This window comes from Oncorhynchus mykiss, chromosome 5 (genome assembly GCF_013265735.2).
Source record: "Oncorhynchus mykiss isolate Arlee chromosome 5, USDA_OmykA_1.1, whole genome shotgun sequence".
In the NCBI taxonomy this organism is placed as follows: domain Eukaryota; kingdom Metazoa; phylum Chordata; class Actinopteri; order Salmoniformes; family Salmonidae; genus Oncorhynchus; species Oncorhynchus mykiss.
The window spans coordinates 49293139-49315105 of record NC_048569.1 but is presented as its reverse complement, the minus strand read 5'-3'; the positions used below and the strand labels follow the sequence as shown (position 1 = coordinate 49315105).

General features: G+C 44.9%; 1 protein-coding gene across 1 annotated transcript in view; it reads left to right on the top strand.

Moving 5' to 3' along the window:
• col27a1a (collagen, type XXVII, alpha 1a) overlaps nucleotides 1–21967 on the top strand; it is a 282454-nt gene that overhangs the window by 55883 nt on the left and 204604 nt on the right. Inside the window, exons 6-7 of the mRNA XM_036977752.1 lie at nucleotides 10836–10889; nucleotides 10990–11043. Of these exons, the coding sequence (XP_036833647.1) occupies nucleotides 10836–10889; nucleotides 10990–11043 (108 nt within the window). The remainder of the gene's footprint in view (nucleotides 1–10835; nucleotides 10890–10989; nucleotides 11044–21967) is intronic.

Genomic DNA, 21967 nt, shown 5'->3' with positions numbered 1-21967 from the left:
CCTACTGCTACATTGGCCTAGGCTATCTCTTATTTATTTAGCCGTCAATGGCTCACAGTGTATCAATGTGTCCAAAAGCCACAGGCGCCGACAGAGATGGCCGCCTCGCTTCGCGTTCCTAGGAAACTATGCAGTTTTTTGTTTTTTTACGTGTTATTTCTTACATTAGTACCCCAGGTCATCTTAGGTTTCATTACATACAGTCGAGAAGAACTACTGAATATAAGATCAGCGTCAACTCACCATCAGTACGACCAAGAATATGTTTTTCGCGACGCGGATCCTGTGTTCTGCCTTACAAACAGGACAACGGAGTGGATCCTATGCAGCGACCCAAAAAAACGACTCCGAAAGAGAGGGAAACGAGCCGGTCTTCTGGTCAGACTCCAGAGACGGGCACACCGTGCACCACTCACTCCCTAGCATTCTTCTTGCCAATGTCCAGTCTCTTGACAACAAGGTTGATGAAATCCGAGCAAGGGTAGCATTCCAGAGGGACATCAGAGACTGTAACGTCCTTTGCTTCACTGAAACATGGCTCACTGGAGAGACTCTATCCGAAGCGGTGCAGCCAACGGGTTTCTCCACGCATTGCGCTGACAGAAACAAACATCTTTCTGGTAAGAAGAGGGGCGGGGGCGTATGCCTCATGGCCAACGTGACATGGTGTGATGAAAGTAACATACAGGAACTCAAATCCTTCTGTTCACCTGATTTAGAATTCCTCACAATCAAATGTAGACCGCATTATCTACCAAGAGAATTCTCTTCGATTATAATCACAGCCGTATATATCCCCCCCCAAGCAGACACATCGATGGCTCTGAACAAACTTTATTTAACTCTCTGCAAACTGGAAACGATTTATCCGGAGGCTGGGGATTTTAACAAGGCTAATCTGAAAACAAGACTCCCTAAATTTGATCAGCATATCGATTGCGCAACCAGGGGTGGAAAGACCTTGGATCATTGTTACTCTAACTTCCGCGACGCATATAAGGCCCTGCCCCGCCCCCCTTTCGGAAAAGCTGACCACGACTCCATTTTGTTGATCCCTGCCTACAGACAGAAACTAAAACAAGAGGCTCCCACGCTGAGGTCTGTCCAACGCTGGTCCGACCAAGCTGACTCCACACTCCAAGACTGCTTCCATCACGTGGACTGGGAGATGTTTCGTATTGCGTCAGATAACAACATTGACGAATACGCTGATTCGGTGTGCGAGTTCATTAGAACGTGCGTTGAAGATGTCGTTCCCATAGCAATGATTAAAACATTCCCTAACCAGAAACCGTGGATTGATGGCAGCATTCGTGTGAAACTGAAAGCGCGAACCACTGCTTTTAATCAGGGCAAGGTGTCTGGTAACATGACCGAATACAAACAGTGCAGCTATTCCCTCCGCAAGGCTATCAAACAAGCTAAGAGCCAGTACAGAGACAAAGTAGAATCTCAATTCAACGGCTCAGACACAAGAGGCATGTGGCAGGGTCTACAGTCAATCACGGACTACAAGAAGAAATCCAGCCCAGTCACGGACCAGGATGTCTTGCTCCCAGGCAGACTAAATAACTTTTTTGCCCGCTTTGAGGACAATACAGTGCCACTGACACGGCCTGCAACGAAAACATGCGGTCTCTCCTTCACTGCAGCCGAGGTGAGTAAGACATTTAAACGTGTTAACCCTCGCAAGGCTGCAGGCCCAGATGGCATCCCCAGCCGCGCCCTCAGAGCATGCGCAGACCAGCTGGCCGGTGTGTTTACGGACATATTCAATCAATCCCTATACCAGTCTGCTGTTCCCACATGCTTCAAGAGGGCCACCATTGTTCCTGTTCCCAAGAAAGCTAAGGTAACTGAGCTAAACGACTACCGCCCCGTAGCACTCACATCCGTCATCATGAAGTGCTTTGAGAGACTAGTCAAGGACCATATCACCTCCACCCTACCTGACACCCTAGACCCACTCCAATTTGCTTAGTGCCCAAATAGGTCCACAGACGATGCAATCTCAACCACACTGCACACTGCCCTAACCCATCTGGACAAGAGGAATACCTATGTGAGAATGCTGTTCATCGACTACAGCTCGGCATTCAACACCATAGTACCCTCCAAGCTCGTCATCAAGCTCGAGACCCTGGGTCTCGACCCCGCCCTGTGCAACTGGGTACTGGACTTCCTGACGGGCCGCCCCCAGGTGGTGAGGGTAGGCAACAACATCTCCTCCCCGCTGATCCTCAACACTGGGGCCCCACAAGGGTGCGTTCTGAGCCCTCTCCTGTACTCCCTGTTCACCCACGACTGCGTGGCCACGCACGCCTCCAACTCAATCATCAAGTTTGCGGACGACACAACAGTGGTAGGCTTGATTACCAACAACGACGAGACGGCCTACAGGGAGGAGGTGAGGGCCCTCGGAGTGTGGTGTCAGGAAAATAACCTCACACTCAACGTCAACAAAACTAAGGAGATGATTGTGGACTTCAGGAAACAGCAGAGGGAACACCCCCCTATCCACATCGATGGAACAGTAGTGGAGAGGGTAGCAAGTTTTAAGTTCCTCGGCATACACATCACAGACAAACTGAATTGGTCCACTCACACAGACAGCATCGTGAAGAAGGCGCAGCAGCGCCTCTTCAACCTCAGGAGGCTGAAGAAATTCGGCTTGTCACCAAAAGCACTCACAAACTTCTACAGATGCACAATCGAGAGCATCCTGGCGGGCTGTATCACCGCCTGGTATGGCAACTGCACCGCCCTCAACCGTAAGGCTCTCCAGAGGGTAGTGAGGTCTGCACAACGCATCACCGGGGGCAAACTACCTGCCCTCCAGGACACCTACACCACCCGATGTCACAGGAAGGCCATAAAGATCATCAAGGACATCAACCACCCGAGCCACTGCCTGTTCACCCCGCTATCATCCAGAAGGCGAGGTCAGTACAGGTGCATCAAAGCTGGGACCGAGAGACTGAAAAACAGCTTCTATCTCAAGGCCATCAGACTGTTAAACAGCCACCACTAACACTGAGTGGCTGCTGCCAACACACTGACACTGACTCAACTCCAGCCACTTTAATAATGGGAATTGATGGGAAATGATGTAAATATATCACTAGCCACTTTAAACAATGCTACCTTATATAATGTTACTTACCCTACATTATTCATCTCATATGCATACGTATATACTGTACTCTATATCATCGACTGTATCCTTATGTAATACATGTATCACTAGCCACTTTAAACTATGCCACTTTGTTTACATACTCATCTCATTTGTACATACTGTACTCGATACCATCTACTGTATCTTGCCTATGCTGCTCTGTACCATCACTCATTCATATATCCTTATGTACATATTCTTTATCCCCTTACACTGTGTACAAGACAGTAGTTTTGGAATTGTTAGTTAGATTACTTGTTATTACTGCATTGTCAGAAATAGAAGCACAAGCATTTCGCTACACTCGCATTAACATCTGCTAACCATGTGTATGTGACAAATAACATTTGATTTGATTTGATTTGGTAGAGGCTGGTGCTCTCCATTTGTGGCATTTTAACCTTTAGATTTTCATCATTTTTATTACGATTTGTATTCTCAACCATGTGACAATGATTTTGAATAACAAAACTGTTATTATTTATATGAAACTGTTCCCCGAAAATGCGCATATGAAAATCATATCTGGCACGCAGATCGGTAGAAATGTTAGGATAAATTGTAAGCTTCCCCAAACATGAAACTCAAATTTTAAACTTATGTGCCTCGGAAAAGACCGTTGTGAACAGAGTGCAAATATCATTGTATTTCATAATTACAATGGAGAGAGATAAAGTGAGGGATGTTGCAACTAAGACTATTAAAACTGAGCACAAATGGACAAAAAGTGGAGAAAAGCATTCACCTCTATCCAGCACCAGCGGGAGGAAAGCACCACTCACTGGGCTGATCCCAGCACTGTGTTGTTTGCTATGGGCAGGAGCAGGCCTTTGACATGGGCAGGAGCAGGCCTGCGAGCTGAGGGTAAGAGAATGCCATGCTACTTATTACATATTGTTTTCATTCCCTTTTCGACAAGTTTAGAATTGTAAACTAGTAGAAAACAGAAGTGAAGAACTAATTGCGAGCACTGCTCCAGTTTTATTTAACTTGGCAAGTCAGTTAAAAACAAATTCTTATTTACAATGACAGCCGACTGGGGACCAGTGGGTTAACTGCCTTGTTCAGGGGCAGAACAAAATATTTTTTACCTTGTCAGCTCAAGGATTCAATCCAGCAACCTTTCAGTTACTGGCCCAACTCTCCAACCACTAGGCTACCTGCCCCCCAGATCACTTGATATCCACCACAAGTTGGAGAGATTAGAAAAGGGAGAGAGAGAGGGGAGAGGGACAGAGAAGTAGAGAGAGACTTGACTCAACACAAACTAAACTGTCTATTGTACAGCAGAGCATGTGTCTGACTCAAATCCCCACAACTGAATAGATAAGAGCATATCATGAGCGCACCTTTTACAAAACAGAGCTGAGACCTCTCCATGCAGAATGGGCCCCATTTATAAATATCCCATGTTTTTTTCCCATTCCCTACCCCAATCCTATTATCATTTATGTCAATAATTGTATGTTTGATTTTACTGCAACGCAATTTACAGTTTTACCATTTAACAACCAGGGGGTGCTGCTGCACCTTCAACACCCATACTTACTGTGGCTATGCAACATTGAGTCAACATCAGCCAATACTTGTAAAAATGTCAATTCTGGAAAAAGTATACCTATACAACTGCGGTCCTTCCGCGATTTTATGAAACTCATATATTTAATAAAAACATCTCTAGAATACATCCACCATCACTTTCCTCATTTGTGTTGCTCAACTCAGTGCGAATGCGCTTGTGCCATGTTGAATGCACCGTCTCTCTGTTTGAACTACTGGCACACAGCTCGGACACCCATGCATAGCCCACAAGACATGCCATCAGAGGTCTCTTCAAAGTCCCCAAGTCCAGAACAGACTATGGGAGGTGCACAGTACTACATCTGTTATAATCTCCACCAGGCACAGCCAGAAGAGGACTGGCCACCCCTCATAGCCTGGTTTCTTCCTAGGTTTTGGCCTTTCTAGGGAGTTTTTCCTAGCCACCGTGCTTCTACACCTGCATTGCTTGCTGTTTGGGGTTTTAGGCTAGGTTTCTGTAAGGCACTTTGAGATATCGGCTGATGTACGAAGGGCCAAATACATTTGATTTGATTTAGAGCAATGCCTACATGGAACTCTATTCCACATAAAGTAACTGATGCAAGCAGTAAAATGTGATTTAAAAAAAGAGATAAAAATACACCTTATGGAACAGCGGCGACTGTGAAGCAACACAAACATAGACCTAGACACATGCTTACACACACAGGATAACATACACACAGGTACACATGGATTTTGTGTTGCACTGTAGATATGTGGTAGTAGAGTCGGGGCCAGAGGGCACACACGTAATGTCAATTCTGAAAACGCATACCTGTACTTATGTTCGACCTGTACAACTGCTGTCTGTTGTGAATGTATTATATTACTGCCTTCATTTTGCTGGACCCCAGGAAGAGTAGCTGCTGCCTACTAGCTTACGTAGTACGTCAAAGTAACAATGTCTCCAGTTGACCAACATAAATTACCCTTGCTTGGGGGTTGGAGTGTAGAGTCAGAGCCGCTCGCTTCGTTAAGCAGGTGTGTTGAGGGAACGTTTTCAAAGTGTTTGATGTTGCAGTAGCTCTCCCCGATTGTGCTCTTTCATCACCCTTTAATACAGAAAAGTTGTAAATCACAGGAGCTCTTTGGGAAAAAGAAGTCCATACGATGAGTTAAATTTCCATCTGAAGTGTAGAGATCCATAACGATTCTCTTTACTCCAACAATGAACACTTGTTTTGTCTGGCAGGAAGACCGCTGGGGAGAAATCTCACCACAGATTCATCCTGAGTCTGTAGATGAGGTTTCCCATGTGAAAAGACTGCTAGAATCATAAGGTTTCCCATGTGTCCAGGCAGGGTTGCTTTCACTCCTTCCACTCTGGTCACTAGCTGTTTGAGCAGGTTGTTGCTAATATCCTGTGACAATCATATTGATAGATGATGATTAATTAATTGATTAGGCCTCAAAAGCTGTCAAAAATGAGGTAATGAACATACAGTGCCTTGCGAAAGTATTTGGCCCCCTTGAACTTTGCGACCTTTTGCCACATTTCAGGCTTCAAACATTAAGATATAAAACTGTATTTTTTTGTGAAGAATCAACAACAAGTGGGACACAAATCAAATCAAATCAAATCAAATCAAATTTTATTTGTCACATACACATGGTTAGCAGATGTTAATGCGAGTGTAGCGAAATGCTTGTGCTTCTAGTTCCGACAATGCAGTAATAACAAGTAATCTAACTAACAATTCCAAAACTACTGTCTTGTACACAGTGTAAGGGGATAAAGAATATGTACATAAGGATATATGAATGAGTGATGGTACAGAGCAGCATAGGCAAGATACAGTAGATGGTATCGAGTACAGTATGTACAAATGAGATGAGTATGTAAACAAAGTGGCATAGTTTAAAGTGGCTAGTGATACATGTATTACATAAGGATACAGTCGATGATATAGAGTACAGTATATACGTATGCATATGAGATGAATAAATGTAGGGTAAGTAACATTATATAAGGTAGCATTGTTTAAAGTGGCTAGTGATATATTTACATCATTTCCCATCAATTCCCATTATTAAAGTGGCTGGAGTTGAGTCAGTGTCAGTGTGTTGGCAGCAGCCACTCAGTGTTAGTGGTGGCTGTTTAACAGTCTGATGGCCTTGAGATAGAAGCTGTTTTTCAGTCTCTCGGTCCCAGCTTTGATGCACCTGTACTGACCTCGCCTTCTGGATGATAGCGGGGTGAACAGGCAGTGGCTCGGGTGGTTGATGTCCTTGATGATCTTTATGGCCTTCCTGTGACATCGGGTGGTGTAGGTGTCCTGGAGGGCATGTAGTTTGCCCCCGGTGATGCGTTGTGCAGACCTCACTACCCTCTGGAGAGCCTTACGGTTGAGGGCGGTGCAGTTGCCATACCAGGCGGTGATACAGCCCGCCAGGATGCTCTCGATTGTGCATCTGTAGAAGTTTGTGAGTGCTTTTGGTGACAAGCCGAATTTCTTCAGCCTCCTGAGGTTGAAGAGGCGCTGCTGCGCCTTCTTCACGATGCTGTCTGTGTGAGTGGACCAATTCAGTTTGTCTGTGATGTGTATGCCGAGGAACTTAAAACTTGCTACCCTCTCCACTACTGTTCCATCGATGTGGATAGGGGGGTGTTCCCTCTGCTGTTTCCTGAAGTCCACAATCATCTCCTTAGTTTTGTTGACGTTGAGTGTGAGGTTATTTTCCTGACACCACACTCCGAGGGCCCTCACCTCCTCCCTGTAGGCCGTCTCGTCGTTGTTGGTAATCAAGATTACCACTGTTGTGTCGTCCGCAAACTTGATGATTGAGTTGGAGGCGTGCGTGGCCACGCAGTCGTGGGTGAACAGGGAGTACAGGAGAGGGCTCAGAACGCACCCTTGTGGGGCCCCAGTGTTGAGGATCAGCGGGGAGGAGATGTTGTTGCCTACCCTCACCACCTGGGGGCGGCCCGTCAGGAAGTCCAGTACCCAGTTGCACAGGGCGGGGTCGAGACCCAGGGTCTCGAGCTTGATGACGACCTTGGAGGGTACTATGGTGTTGAATGCCGAGCTGTAGTCGATGAACAGCATTCTCACATAGGTATTCCTCTTGTTCAGATGGGTTAGGGCAGTGTGCAGTGTGGTTGAGATTGCATCGTCTGTGGACCTATTTGGGCGCTAAGCAAATTGGAGTGGGTCTAGGGTGTCAGGTAGGGTGGAGGTGATATGGTCCTTGACTAGTCTCTCAAAGCACTTCATGATGACGGATGTGAGTGCTACGGGGTGGTAGTCGTTTAGCTCAGTTACCTTAGCTTTCTTGGGAACAGGAACAATGGTGGCCCTCTTGAAGCATGTGGGAACAGCAGACTGGTATAGGGATTGATTGAATATGTCTGTAAACACACCGGCCAGCTGGTCTGCGCATGCTCTGAGGGCGCGGCTGGGGATGCCATCTGGGCCTGCAGCCTTGCGAGGGTTAACACGTTTAAATGTCTTACTCACCTCGGCTGCAGTGAAGGAGAGACCGCATGTTTTCGTTGCAGGCCGTGTCAGTGGCACTGTATTGTCCTCAAAGCGGGCAAAAAAGTCATTTAGTCTGCCTGGGAGCAAGACATCCTGGTCCGTGACTGGGCTGGATTTCTTCCTGTAGTCCGTGATTGACTGTAGACCCTGCCACATGCCTCTTGTGTCTGAGCCGTTGAATTGAGATTCTACTTTGTCTCTGTACTGGCGCTTAGCTTGTTTGATAGCCTTGCGGAGGGAATAGCTGCACTGTTTGTATTCGGTCATGTTACCAGACACCTTGCCCTGATTAAAAGCAGTGGTTCGCGCTTTCAGTTTCACACGAATGCTGCCATCAATCCACGGTTTCTGGTTAGGGAATGTTTTAATCGTTGCTATGGGAACGACATCTTCAACGCACGTTCTAATGAACTCGCACACCGAATCAGCGTATTCGTCAATGTTATCTGACGCAGTACGAAACATCTCCCAGTCCACGTGATGGAAGCAGTCTTGGAGTGTGGAGTCAGCTTGGTCGGACCAGCGTTGGACAGACCTCAGCGTGGGAGCCTCTTGTTTTAGTTTCTGTCTGTAGGCAGGGATCAACAAAATGGAGTCGTGGTCAGCTTTTCCGAAGTGGAACAACATTTATTGGATATTTCAAACTTTTTTAACAAATCAAAAACTGAAAAATTGGGCGTGCAAAAATTATTCAGCCCCCTTAAGTTAATACTTTGTAGCGCCACCTTTTGCTGCGATTACAGCTGTAAGTCGCTTGGGGTATGTCTATATCAGTTTTGCACATTGAGAGACTGACATTTTTTCCCATTCCTCCTTGCAAAACAGCTCGAGCTCAGTGAGGTTGGATGGAGAGCATTTTTGAACAGCAGTTTTCAGTTCTTTCCACAGATTCTCGATTGGATTCAGGTCTGGACTTTGACTTGGCCATTCTAACACCTGGATATGTTTATTTTTGAACCATTCCATTGTAGATTTTGCTTTATGTTTTGGATCATTGTCTTGTTGGAAGACAAATCTCCGTCCCAGTCTCAGGTCTTTTGCAGACTCCATCAGGTTTTCTTCCAGAACGGTCCTGTATTTGGCTCCAACCATCTTCCCATCAATTTTAACCATCTTCCCTGTCCCTGCTGAAGAAAAGCAGGCCCAAACCATGATGCTGCCACCACCATGTTTGACAGTGGGGATGGTGTGTTCAGCTGTGTTGCTTTTACGCCAAACATAACGTTTTGCATTGTTGCCAAAAAGTTCAATTTTGGTTTCATCTGACCAGAGCACCTTCTTCCACATGTTTGGTGTGTCTCCCAGGTGGCTTGTGGCAAACTTTAAACAACACTTTTTATGGATATCTTTAAGAAATGGCTTTCTTCTTGATACTCTTCCATAAAGGAAGGCTCTTCCATAATCAAGGAGACTTGATTACACACAGGTGGATTGTATTTATCATCATTAGTCATTTAGGTCAACATTGGATCATTCAGAGATCCTCACTGAACTTCTGGAGAGAGTTTGCTGCACTGAAAGTAAAGGGGCTGAATAATTTTGCACGCCCAATTTTTCAGTTTTTGATTTGTTAAAAAAGTTTGAAATATCCAATAAATGTCGTTCCACTTCATGATTGTGTCCCACTTGTTGTTGATTCTTCACAAAAAAAAAGCAACACAGCTGAACACACCATCCCCACTGTCAAACATGGTGGTGGCAGCATCATGGTTTGGGCCTGCTTTTCTTCAGCAGGGACAGGGAAGATGGTTAAAATTGATGGGAAGATGGATGGAGCCAAATACAGGACCATTCTGGAAGAAAACCTGATGGAGTCTGCAAAAGACCTGAGACTGGGACGGAGATTTGTCTTCCAACAAGACAATGATCCAAAAGATAAAGCAAAATCTACAATGGAATGGTTCAAAAATAAACATATCCAGGTGTTAGAATTGCCAAGTCAAAGTCCAGACCTGAATCCAATCGAGAATCTGTGGAAAGAACTGAAAACTGCTGTTCACAAATGCTCTCCATCCAACCTCACTGAGCTCGAGCTGTTTTGCAAGGAGGAATGGGAAAAAATGTCAGTCTCTCGATGTGCAAAACTGATAGAGACATACCCCAAGCGACTTACAGCTGTAATCGCAGCAAAAGGTGATGCTACAAAGTATTAACTTAAGGGGGCTGAATAATTTTGCACGCCCAATTTTTCAGTTTTTGATTTGTTAAAAAAGTTTGAAATATCCAATAAATGTCGTTCCACTTCATGATTGTGTCCCACTTGTTGTTGATTCTTCACAAAAAAATACAGTTTTATATCTTTATGTTTGATGCCTGAAATGTGGCAAAAGGTCGCAAAGTTCAAGGGGGCCGAATACTTTCGCAAGGCACTGTAGATAGCATTCCCATGTGTGAAGAGATTAGTTTTTTTCCACTCTATGGTCCCACTTCATGATACCTTATATCAAACCCAATTGATAGTATCCATGTAAATGCAGTGTAATTACAGTATAGGTACACACTGCGGTACTGCATAACGTTTATCTATGTATGGTAAAATAGGACCAAATAACCAAGTATCACGAATTGGTCCTCTTTCTCTGTGTTTTTCTCAGGGGAGGAAAGGAGACGCTGGTCTCTCATCTGGAACAGCCGCTAAAGGAGAGAAGGTAAGCCCCCCCCCCTTCTATTCAAGTTTAGTCTAAGTTGAATCTAGGTTGTGTATTGACATGATATGTATTTATATGTATTTGTTTGACTGTCTTTCAGGGAGACCCAGGTATTCTTGGCCAAGTTGGACTAATCGGCCAGGCTGGTCGAAAGGTAAGAGAGACAGACACTCACCTATTGTTTGCTTCATACCTCATTGCCTCTCATCCTCTACTACTTTCTCATCAGAAAGCCCATATAACTGGAGTCTCATTTTGTGAGCTGGAATGGGTCTCGCTCTATGTCAAGATGTGAGCTGCAATGTGGCCCAGACACGCAGACACGCACATAAATGCGCGCACACACACACACACGTCTAGTACTCCAAATGCATACAAACACACATTTGGACTAAGAAAGAATCATCTCTGCACAATGTGTGTGTGAGGTCATAACATCAGTCAGCAGAAATATGCTAGAACATGACCATTAAAAAAACGAGTAAGAAAAGACAGTTCGGTATGAGTCAGAGTCACTATTATATATCTTCTCTCTCCTCTGTTTTTCTCTCTCGCTCTCGCTCTCGCTCTCTCTGTGTGTGTGTGAGTCCCTTTTTGACCTGCAGGAGATTATATTCTCTCTCTCCTCATGCTTTGTTTCTCTATAACACCGGTGGTCAAACGTTTTGACTTGAGGGCCACATCGGGATTTTGAAATTCAACGGAGGGCCGCATTTTTTGGGGGACCAATTGTTTGTTAAAATCCATTTGCGGGGGCCTCCCGAGAGAGTGAGCAGTCTAAGGCACTGCATCGCAGTGCTTGAGGTGTAACAACAGACCCGGGTTCAATCCCAGGATGTGTCACAACTGGCAGTGAATGGGAGACCCATGAGGTACTGACCCATGCCAGCAGTTCTGCTGTGCTCACCACTTCTACAATCTGTGTCAGCTGGGTCGGCTACAGTTTTGTTCGGAATGAAGGAGAGGGAGGGAGGAGGTTCATACTGTCAGCAGGAGGAGGGGGGCTCAGGGTGGGGGGGGGACATACTGTTGTAAGTCACTGGTGTCATAATGAGCAGGAAAGGCTTGACTGGGGTGATTCATACTTCTAGGAAATTGATCTCGGAACTTGGACAGAGGTTCTGTTGGATTGGATTTTCTCTGTGTGTGTGGAAGACTCTTCTCTGATGACAATGTAAACTACTACCCTTGTCCTCATAGAGAGGACACATTATGAGTTTAGTAGAATTAATCAATTTGTTATGACACAGGCACATGTTGTCAAGGGATAATGCGACTTGTTTCAGGAAACTAGGCGAATGTCACACGTCACTACTTCACAGGAGAAGCATTTGAACATCAACATTTATTTTCTATCAAAACGTGTTTTTTGGCAGAAATGAATTCTGGAACATGTGAACTTTCATGTGCCTTAATAACAAGCTTGTACTGTGTGCCATCTATAAATACGAATACAATTGTTAAATGACGAGTTAAGTTGGTTTAGCCACGGAAAAAGACTAACCATGATTGGCTGAGATAATGGTTTTGGCTGGAATTAGTATTTGGTAGCATTGCCTTTAAATTGTTTAACTTGGGTCAAACGTTTCAGGTAGCCTTCCACAAGCTTCCTACAATAAGTTGACTGAATTTTGGCCCATTCCTCCTGACAGAGCTGGTGTAACTGAGTCAGGTTTGTAGCCCTCGTTGCTCGCACACGCTTTTTCAGTTCTGCCCACAAAGGTTTCTATAGGATTGAGGTCAGGGCTTTGTGTTGGCCACTCCAATACCTTGACTTTTTTGTCCTTAAGTCATTTTGCCACAACTTTGGAAGAATGCTTGTGGTCATTGCGCATTTGAAAGACCCATTTCAAATCAAATCAAATCAAATTTTATTTGTCACATACACATGGTTAGCAGATGTTAATGCGAGTGTAGCGAAATGCTTGTGCTTCTAGTTCCAACAATGCAGTAATAACCAACAAGTAATCTAGCTAACAATTCCAAAACTACTACCTTATAGACACAAGTGTAAGGGCATAAAGAATATGTACTTCAAGATATATGAATGAGTGATGGTACAGAGCGGCATAGGCAAGATACAGTAGATGGTATTGAGTGCAGTATATACATATGAGATGAGTATGTAAACAAAGTGGCATAGTTAAAGTGGCTAATGATACATGTATTACATAAAGATGCAGTAGATGATATAGAGTGCAGTATATACATATACATATGAGATGAATAATGTAGGGTATGTAAACATTATATTAGGTAGCATTGTTTAAAGTGGCTAGTGATATATTTTACATCATTTCCCATCAATTTCCATTATTAAAGTGGCTGGAGTTGAGTCAGTGTGTTGGCAGCAGCCACTCAATGTTAGTGGTGGCTGTTTAACAGTCTGATGGCCTTGAGATAGAAGCTGTTTTTCAGTCTCTCGGTCCCAGCTTTGATGCACCTGTACTGACCTCGCCTTCTGGATGATAGCGGGGTGAACAGGCGGTGGCTCGGGTGGTTGTTGTCCTTGATGATCTTTATGGCCTTCCTGTGACATCGGGTGGTGTAGGTGTCCTGGAGGGCAGGTAGTTTGCCCCCGGTGATGCGTTGTGCAGACCTCACTACCCTCTGGAGAGCCTTACGGTTGTGGCGGAGCAGTTGCCATACCAGGCGGTGATACAGCCCGACAGGATGCTCTCGATTGTGCATCTGTAGAAGTTTGTGAGTGCTTTTGGTGACAAGCCAAATTTCTTCAGCCTCCTGAGGTTGAAGAGGCGCTGCTGCGCCTTCTTCACGATGCTGTCTGTGTGGGTGGACCAATTCAGTTTGTCTGTGATGTGTACGCCGAGGAACTTACTACCCTCTCTACTACTGTTCCATCGATGTGGATAGGGGGTTTTCCCTCCACACTCCGAGGGCCCTCACCTCCTCCCTGTAGGCCGTTTCGTCGTTGTTGGTAATCAAGCCTACCACTGTTGTGTCGTCCGCAAACTTGATGATTGAGTTGGAGGCGTGCGTGGCCACGCAGTCGTGGGTGAACAGGGTGTACAGGAGAGGGCTCAGAACGCACCCTTGTGGGGCCCCAGTGTTGAGGATCAGCGGGGTGGAAATGTTGTTGCCTATCCTCACTACCTGGGGGCGGCCCGTCAGGAAGTCCAGTACCCAGTTGCACAGGGCGGGGTCGAGACCCAGGGTCTCGAGCTTGATGACGAGCTTGGAGGGCACTATGGTGTTAAATGCCGAGGTGTAGTCGATGAACAGCATTCTCACATAGGTATTCCTCTTGTCCAGATGGGTTAGGGCAGTGTGCAGTGTGGTTGAGATTGCATCGTCTGTGGACCTATTTGGGCGGTAAGCAAATTGGAGTGGGTCTAGGGTGTCAGGTAGGGTGGAGGTGATATGGTCCTTGACTAGTCTCTCAAAGCACTTCATGATGATGGAAGTGAGTGCTACGGGGCGGTAGTCGTTTAGCTCAGTTACCTTAGCTTTCTTGGGAACAGGAACAATGGTGGCCCTCTTGAAGCATGTGGGAACAACAGACTGGGATAGGGATTGATTCAATATGTCCGTAAACACACCAGCCAGCTGGTCTGCGCATGCTCTGAGGGCGCGGCTGGGGATGCCGTCTGGGCCTGCAGCCTTGCGAGGGTTGACACGTTCAAATGTTTTCCTCACGTCGGCTGCAGTGAAGGAGATTCCGCATGTTTTAGTTGCGGGCCGTGTCAATGGCACTGTATTGTCCTCAAAGCGGGCAAAAAAGTTATTTAGTCTGCCTGGGAGCAAGACATCCTGGTCTGTGACTGGGCTGGTTTTCTTTTTGTAATCCGTGATTGACTGTAGACCCTGCCACATACCTCTTGTGTCTGAGCCGTTGAATTGAGATTCTACTTTGTCTCTATACTGACGCTTAGCTTGTTTGATTGCCTTGCGGAGGGAATAGTTACACTGTTTGTATTCGGTTATGTTTCCGGTCAACTTGCCCTGATTAAAAGCAGTGGTTCGGGCTTTCAGTTTCACGCGAATGCTGCCATCAATCCACGGTTTCTGGTTTGGGAATGTTTTAATCGTTGCTATGGGAACAACATCTTCAACGCATGTTTTAATGAACTCGCTCACTGAATCAGCGTATTCGTCAATGTTGTTGTCTGATGCAATACGAAACATATCCCAGTCCACGTGATGGAAGCAGTCTTGGAGTGTGGAATCAGATTGGTTGGACCAGCGTTGGACAGACCTCAGCGCGGGAGCTTCTTGTTTTAGTTTCTGTCTGTAGGCTGGGATCAACAAAATGGAGTCGTGGTCAGCTTTTCCGAAAGGAGGGCGGGGCAGGGCCTTATATGCGTCGCGGAAGTTAGAATAGCAGTGATCCAAGGTTTTTCCAGCCCTGGTTGCGCAATCGATATGCTGATAAAATTTAGGGAGTCTTGTTTTCAGATTAGCCTTGTTAAAATCCCCAGCTACAATGAATGCAGCCTCCGGATAAATGGATTCCAGTTTGCAAAGAGTCAAATAACGTTCGTTCAGAGCCATCGATGTGTCTGCTTGGGGGGAAAATATACGGCTGTGATTATAATCGAAGAGAATTCCCTTGGTAGATAATGCGGTCGACATTTGATTGTGAGGAATTCTAAATCAGGTGAACAGAAGGATTTGAGTACCTGTATGTTGTTATGATCACACCACGTCACGTTAACCATGAAGCATACGCCCCCGCCCCTCTTCTTACCAGAAAGATGTTTGTTTCTGTCTGCGCGATGCGTGGAGAAACCAGTTGGCTGCACTGACTCCGATAGCGTCTCTCCAGTGAGCCATGTTTCCGTGAAGCAAAGAACGTTACAGTCTCTGATGTCCCTCTGGAATGCTACCCTTGCTCGGATTTCATCAAACTTGTTGTCAAGAGACTGGACATTGGCGAGAAGAATGCTAGGGAGTGGTGCACGATGTGCCCGTCTCCGGAGTCTGACCAGAAGACCGCTTCGTTTCCCTCTTTTACGACGTCTTTGTTTTGGGTCGCAAGCTGGGATCCATTCCGTTGTCCTGGGTGAAAGGCAGAACACAGGATCCGCTTCGCGAAAGTCATATTCTTGGTCGTACTGATGGTGAGTTGACGCTGCTCTTATGTTCAGTAGTTTTTCTCGACTGTATGTAATGAAACCTAAGATGACCTGGGGTACCAATGTAAGAAATAACACGTAAAAAAACAAAAAACTGCATAGTTTCCTAGGAATGCGAAACGAGGCGGCCATCTCTGTCGGCGCCGGTAGGATGCTTTTGCAACCAAGCTTTAACTTCCTGACTGATGTCTTGAGATATTACTTCAATATATCCACATCATTTTACTGCCTCATGATGCCATCTATTTTGTGAAGTGCACCAGTCCCTCCTGCAGCAAAGCACCCCCACAACATGATGCTGCTACCCCCGTGCTTCATGGTTGGGATGGTGTTCTTCGGCTTGCAAGCATCCCCCTTTTTCCTCCAAACATAACGATGGTCATTATTGCCAAACCATTTCTATTTATGTTTCATCAGACCAGAGAACATTTCTCCAAAAAGTACGATCTTTGTCCCCATGTGCAATTGAAAACCATAGTCTGGCTTTTTTATGGCGGTTTTGGAGCAGTGGCTTCTCCCTTACTGAGCGGCCTTTCATGTTATGTCGATATAGGACTTGTTTTACTGTGGATATAGATACTTTTGTACCTGTTTTCTCCAGCATCTTCACAAGGTCCTTTGCTGTGGTTCTGGGATTAATTTGCACTTTTCGCACCAGAGTAGGGTCATCTCTAGGAGACAGAACGCATCTCCTTCCTGAGCGGTATGATGGCTGCATGGTCCCATGGTGTTTACACTTGTTTGTACAGATGAATGTGGTACCTTTCAGGTGTTTGGAAATTGCTCCCAAGGATGAACCAGACTTGTGGAGGTCTCCAATTTTGTTTCTGAGGACTTGGCTGATTTCTTTTGATTTCCCCATGATGTTAAGCAAAGAGGCACAGGTACACCTCCAATTCAGTCAAATTATGTCAATTAGCCTATCAGAAGCTTCTAAAACCATGACATCATTTTCTGGAATTTTACAAGCTGTTTAAAGGCACAGTCAACTTAGTGTATGTAAACTTCTGACCCACTGGAATTGTGATACAGTGAATGATAATTGAAATAATCTGTCTGTAAACAATTGTTTGAAAAACTTATCATGCATAAAGTAGATGTCCTAACCGACTGGCCAAAACTATAGTTTGTTAACAAAAAATGTGTGCAGTGTTTGAAAAACGAGTTTTTATGACTTGTGTATGTATGACCTAAGTATATGTAAACCTCCGACTTCATCTGTATATGCGGGAACACGTTTGAACCATCTAATGAGTGAACATGTAGTTAATCTGTAACATTCTTATGAGAGTTTAAGAACAGCATGTATTTAGTTTTGTCTGTGTTCAGCGCAAGTTCTAAATCAGCAAGAGATTCCTTCATTCAATAGCTATAAAATCTGACTGTGGTTTTGACACAGCCAGATCAACAGTCAGGGGAGTAGAATATTTAATAGTATCATGCACATTTAGATAAATTTTAACATTTGTAACAGATTGACCTGTGGTGTTTATATAAATAGTAAAGAGAACAGGTCCCAAAATGGACACCTGTGGTACACCATTATGTACTTCAAGAAATTCAGACTTAACCCCATCATTAATGATAGCCTGAGTTCTGTCTCTTAGATCATCATGAATAACCATCAATAAAATAACATGATCAACAGTATCAAAAGCTTTTGACAGGTCCACAAACAAAGCAGCACATTTGATTTTAGTGTCTAAAGCATTGACCAGATTATTAACAACTATAGGACTATTTCTCTCTATACGATTTGTATTTCATATACCTTTGACTATTCAATGTTCTTATAGGCACTTTAGTATGGCCAGTTTAACAGTATAGCTTCCACCCCTCTCCTCGCCGCTACCTGGGCTCGAACCAGAAACACATCGACAACTACTCCAAGTCTCAGAGCGAGTGACGTTTGAAACGCTATTAGCGCTCACCCCACTAACTAGCTAGCCATTTCACATCGGTTACACCAGCCTAATCACGGGAGTTGATAGGCTTGAAGTCATAAACATCGCAACGCTTGAAGAGCTGCTGGAAAAACGCACAAAAGTGCTGTTTGAATGAATGCTTACGAGCCTGCTGGTGCCTACCATCGCTCAGTGAGACCGCTCTATCAAATCATAGACTTAGTTATAACATAATAACACAGAAATCCGAGCCTGCTGGTGCCTACCATAGCTCAGCGAGACCGCTCTATCAAATCATAGACTTAATTATAACATAATAACACACAGAAATACGAGCCTTAGGTCATTAATATGGTCGAATCCGGAAACTATCATTTCGAAAACAAAATGTTTATTCTTTCAGTGAAATACGGAACCGTTCCGTATTTTATCTAACGGATGGCCTCCCTAAGTCTAAATATTGCTGTTAGATTGCACAACCTTCATGTTAAGTCATAATTACGTAAAATTCTGGCAAATTAGTTCGCAATGAGCCAGGCGGCCCAAACTGTTACATATACCCTGATTTCGTGCAATGAACGCAAGAGAAGTGACACAATTTCACCTGGTTAATATTGCCTGCTAACCTGGATTTATTTTAGCTAAATATGCAGGTTTAAAAATATATACTTCTGTGTATTGATTTTAAGAAAGGCATTGATGTTTATGGTTAGGTACACGTTGGAGCAACGACAGTCCTTTTTCGAGGAATGCACACCACATCGATTATATGCAACGCAGGACACGCTAGATAAACTAGTAATATCATCAACCATGTGTAGTGATTATGATTTATTGATTGATTGTTTTTTATAAGATAAGTTTAATGCTAGCTAGCAACTTACCTTAACTTCTTATGGTTAACTAGCGTTGGACTAGTTAACCGTAAGGTTGCAAGATTGAATACCTGAGCTGACAAGGCAGTTAACCCACCGTTCCTAGGCCGTCATTGAAAATAAGAATGTGTTCTTTACTGACTTGCCTAGTTAAGTAAAGTTCTAAAAAAATATAGAAAAAAAACCCAGGCAAAATCGGCGTCTAAAAATACCGATTTTCGATTGTTATGAAAACCTGAAATTGGCCCTAATTAATCGGCCATTCCGATTAATTGGTCGACCTCTAATACAAACGGCCTCACAACCACAGACCACGTGTAACCATGCCAGCCCAGAACCTCCACATCCGGATTCTTCACCTGCGGGATTGTCTGAGGGGAGGGGGTGCTGATTATTTATGTCTGTAATAATACCCATTTGTGGGGAAAACTCATTCTGATTTGCTGAGCCTGGCTCCCAAGTGGGTGGGCCTATGCCGTCCCAGGCCAACCCATGGCTGTGTCCCTGCCTAGTCATGTGATATCCATAGATTAAGGCCTAATTTATTTATTTCATGAGAGTTATTGTCATTATTATTTCATGAGAGAACTTGGGAAGGTTGAAAACCAGGCAGGCTGCAGCGTTCTGGATACGCTGCAGGGGTTTTATTTCACAATTGGTGAGCCCAGCCAACAGTAAGTTGCAGTAGTCCAGCCAGGAGAGGACAAGTGTCTGGATTAGGACCTGGACTGCTTTTTGTGTGAGGTAGGGTCGTACTCTACAGATGTTGTAGAGCATGAACCTGCAGGAGCGAGTCATTGCTTTGATGGTTTCAGAGAACGAAAGGGTGTTGTCCAGAGTTATGCCAAGGTGCTTTGCACCCTGGGAGTGCAACACTGTGGAGTTGTCAACCGTGATGTAGTGGTCTTTGAGTGGGCAGGCCATCCCCGGGAGGAAGAGCACCCCTGTCTTGTCAAGGTTGAGATGATGGGCCGACATCCAAGTTGAGATATCTGCCAGGCACTCTGAGATGCATGTCGCTACCTGAGTGTCAGAAGGGGGGGAAGGAGAAAAGTAGTTGAGTGTCATCTGAATAGCAATGATAGGAGAGACCATGTGAGGATATGTCGGCGCCGAGTGATTTGGAGAGAAGTGGAGAGTGTCTAGAACTGAGGCCTGAGGGACACCAGTAGTGAGAGTATGTGGTGCAGACTTAGATCCTCTCTACTTCACCTGGTAGGAGTGGCCCGCCAGTCGGATGCAAATCCAAAAGTGTGCAGAGACGCCCACCCCTAAGAGTGTAAGGAGGGGGATCTGATGGTTCAAGGTGTCGAAGGCAGCAGATAGATCTAGGAGGATGAGAATAGAGGAGAAGAGTCAGCTTTGGCAGTGTAAAGGCCTCTGTGATACAGAGAAGTGAGGAGGGGAGGGGATGGGGTCGAGTAGGAAGATTGTCGGGCAGCCCGACTTCAGAAGTCACAGGATTTAATCTGGAGAGAGAGGGGAGAAAGAGGTCAAGGCATAAGGTATGCAAGTGCAAGTGAGACCAGTGGACTCAATAGGCTAAGGGAATGAGTAGCGGATGTCGTCAACCTTCTTTTGAAAGTGGTTGACAAAGTCGCCCGTAGAGGGAGGAGATGATTGGTCCTCCGGAAGTTTAGTTTTCCTCAACTGCCTGCAGCCCTGTTCTGTCAGCTCACAATGAGTCACTCCGCCACGGAGCAGGAGGGGAGGGCGGGAGGAAAGGAGACAATGCGAGTAATAGGATGCGGAAAGGGAAAAGTGTAGGGTCGAAGAGGCTGAATCAGGAGACAGGAGGGAGAAGGATTTAACAGAAGGGAGATATGACAGAAGAGGAGCAGTTGGAGAAATATTGTGTGACCAGCTGGGTAGGGGCTGAGTGGTTAGGGTTGGAGGAAAGGGAGACCAGTGATCAGAGACCTGGAGTGGGGTTGCAGTGAGATTTAGTAGGCGAACAGCCTCTAGTAAAGATGAGGTCAAGCGTATTGCCTGTCTTGTGAGTTGGAAGGGATTGGGAAAGTGTGAAGTCAAAAGAGGCAAGTAGGGGAAAGAGAGAGTTCGAAAGAAATGAATCGAAGGCAGACATGGGGAGGTTGAAGTTGCCAAGTACAAAGAGTGGTGAGCCATCGGCAGGAAATGAGCTTATCAAGGTGTCATGCTCATTGAGGAACTCTCTAAGGGCACATGGTGGGCGATAGATGACAATAATAATAATGTTAAGCTTGAGTTGACAATTGACAGTGACAGCATGGAATTCAAATGAGGAGATGTACAGGTGAGAGAGGAAGAAAATAGAAAATCTCAATTTACGAGAAATGAGAAGACCTGTGCCACCACCGCGATGACCAGATGCTCCTGGACTATGAGAGAAAACGTAGTCAGATGAAGAAAGTGCAGCTGGAGTAGCAGTGTTCTCTGGGGTTATCAATGTCTCCATCAGGGCCAAAAAGTCAAGGGACTGAAGGGCAGCATAGGCTGAAATGAACTCTGTGTTCTTGACAGCAGATCAGCATTTCTAAACGCTGCTTTCAAAGAGATAACCCGCTGAAATAAAATGGTGATTAATGCATCGATTATGGAGGCCACTGGGCTCAATTGTAATGAGGCCAGTGTCTGAATTCATTTGTTGTGGCAGAGAGGAGGAAGTAGAACCTTTCAGGTTTTTGACAGTTTTACAGAATTTAACCAGGTTCCATTACAATCGGAAAGATTTGTCTTACACAATGATTCCTCAGTTGCTTAATTATAAGCTTGCCAGTCTGGGCCTAAGCCTGTGCTCCTGGCCTTGACCCAAGCATCATATATTTTATGAATGACCCCAGTGTACCAGGCATTCAATCTACCATTAACCCTGATTATCCACAATAGTATTGAATACATCTGCAAAAAGGCTCAAAGCTAAATCAGGTTCAGGTATAACTGAAATACAATCAAGGTCACTAAAATAAAAAATAATGTCAAAAAGCCTGTTCACTGACATTTTTAAAATTCCTCTTTGTGATGACACGGACCTTAGATTTAGATCTCTAACACAAACAGTTGTGCAATGGTCACTAATGTCTTGGGGTGACATTTTTGTTAAATTAAGATCAATGAGAGTTAACTTTGAAGGATCTTTAAAGAATCTTTTATCGAGCAATATAAACCAGAATTGTTTTTGTTCGAACCGGGTTAAGAACTTTATTTTGCTGGTCAGAACAGTG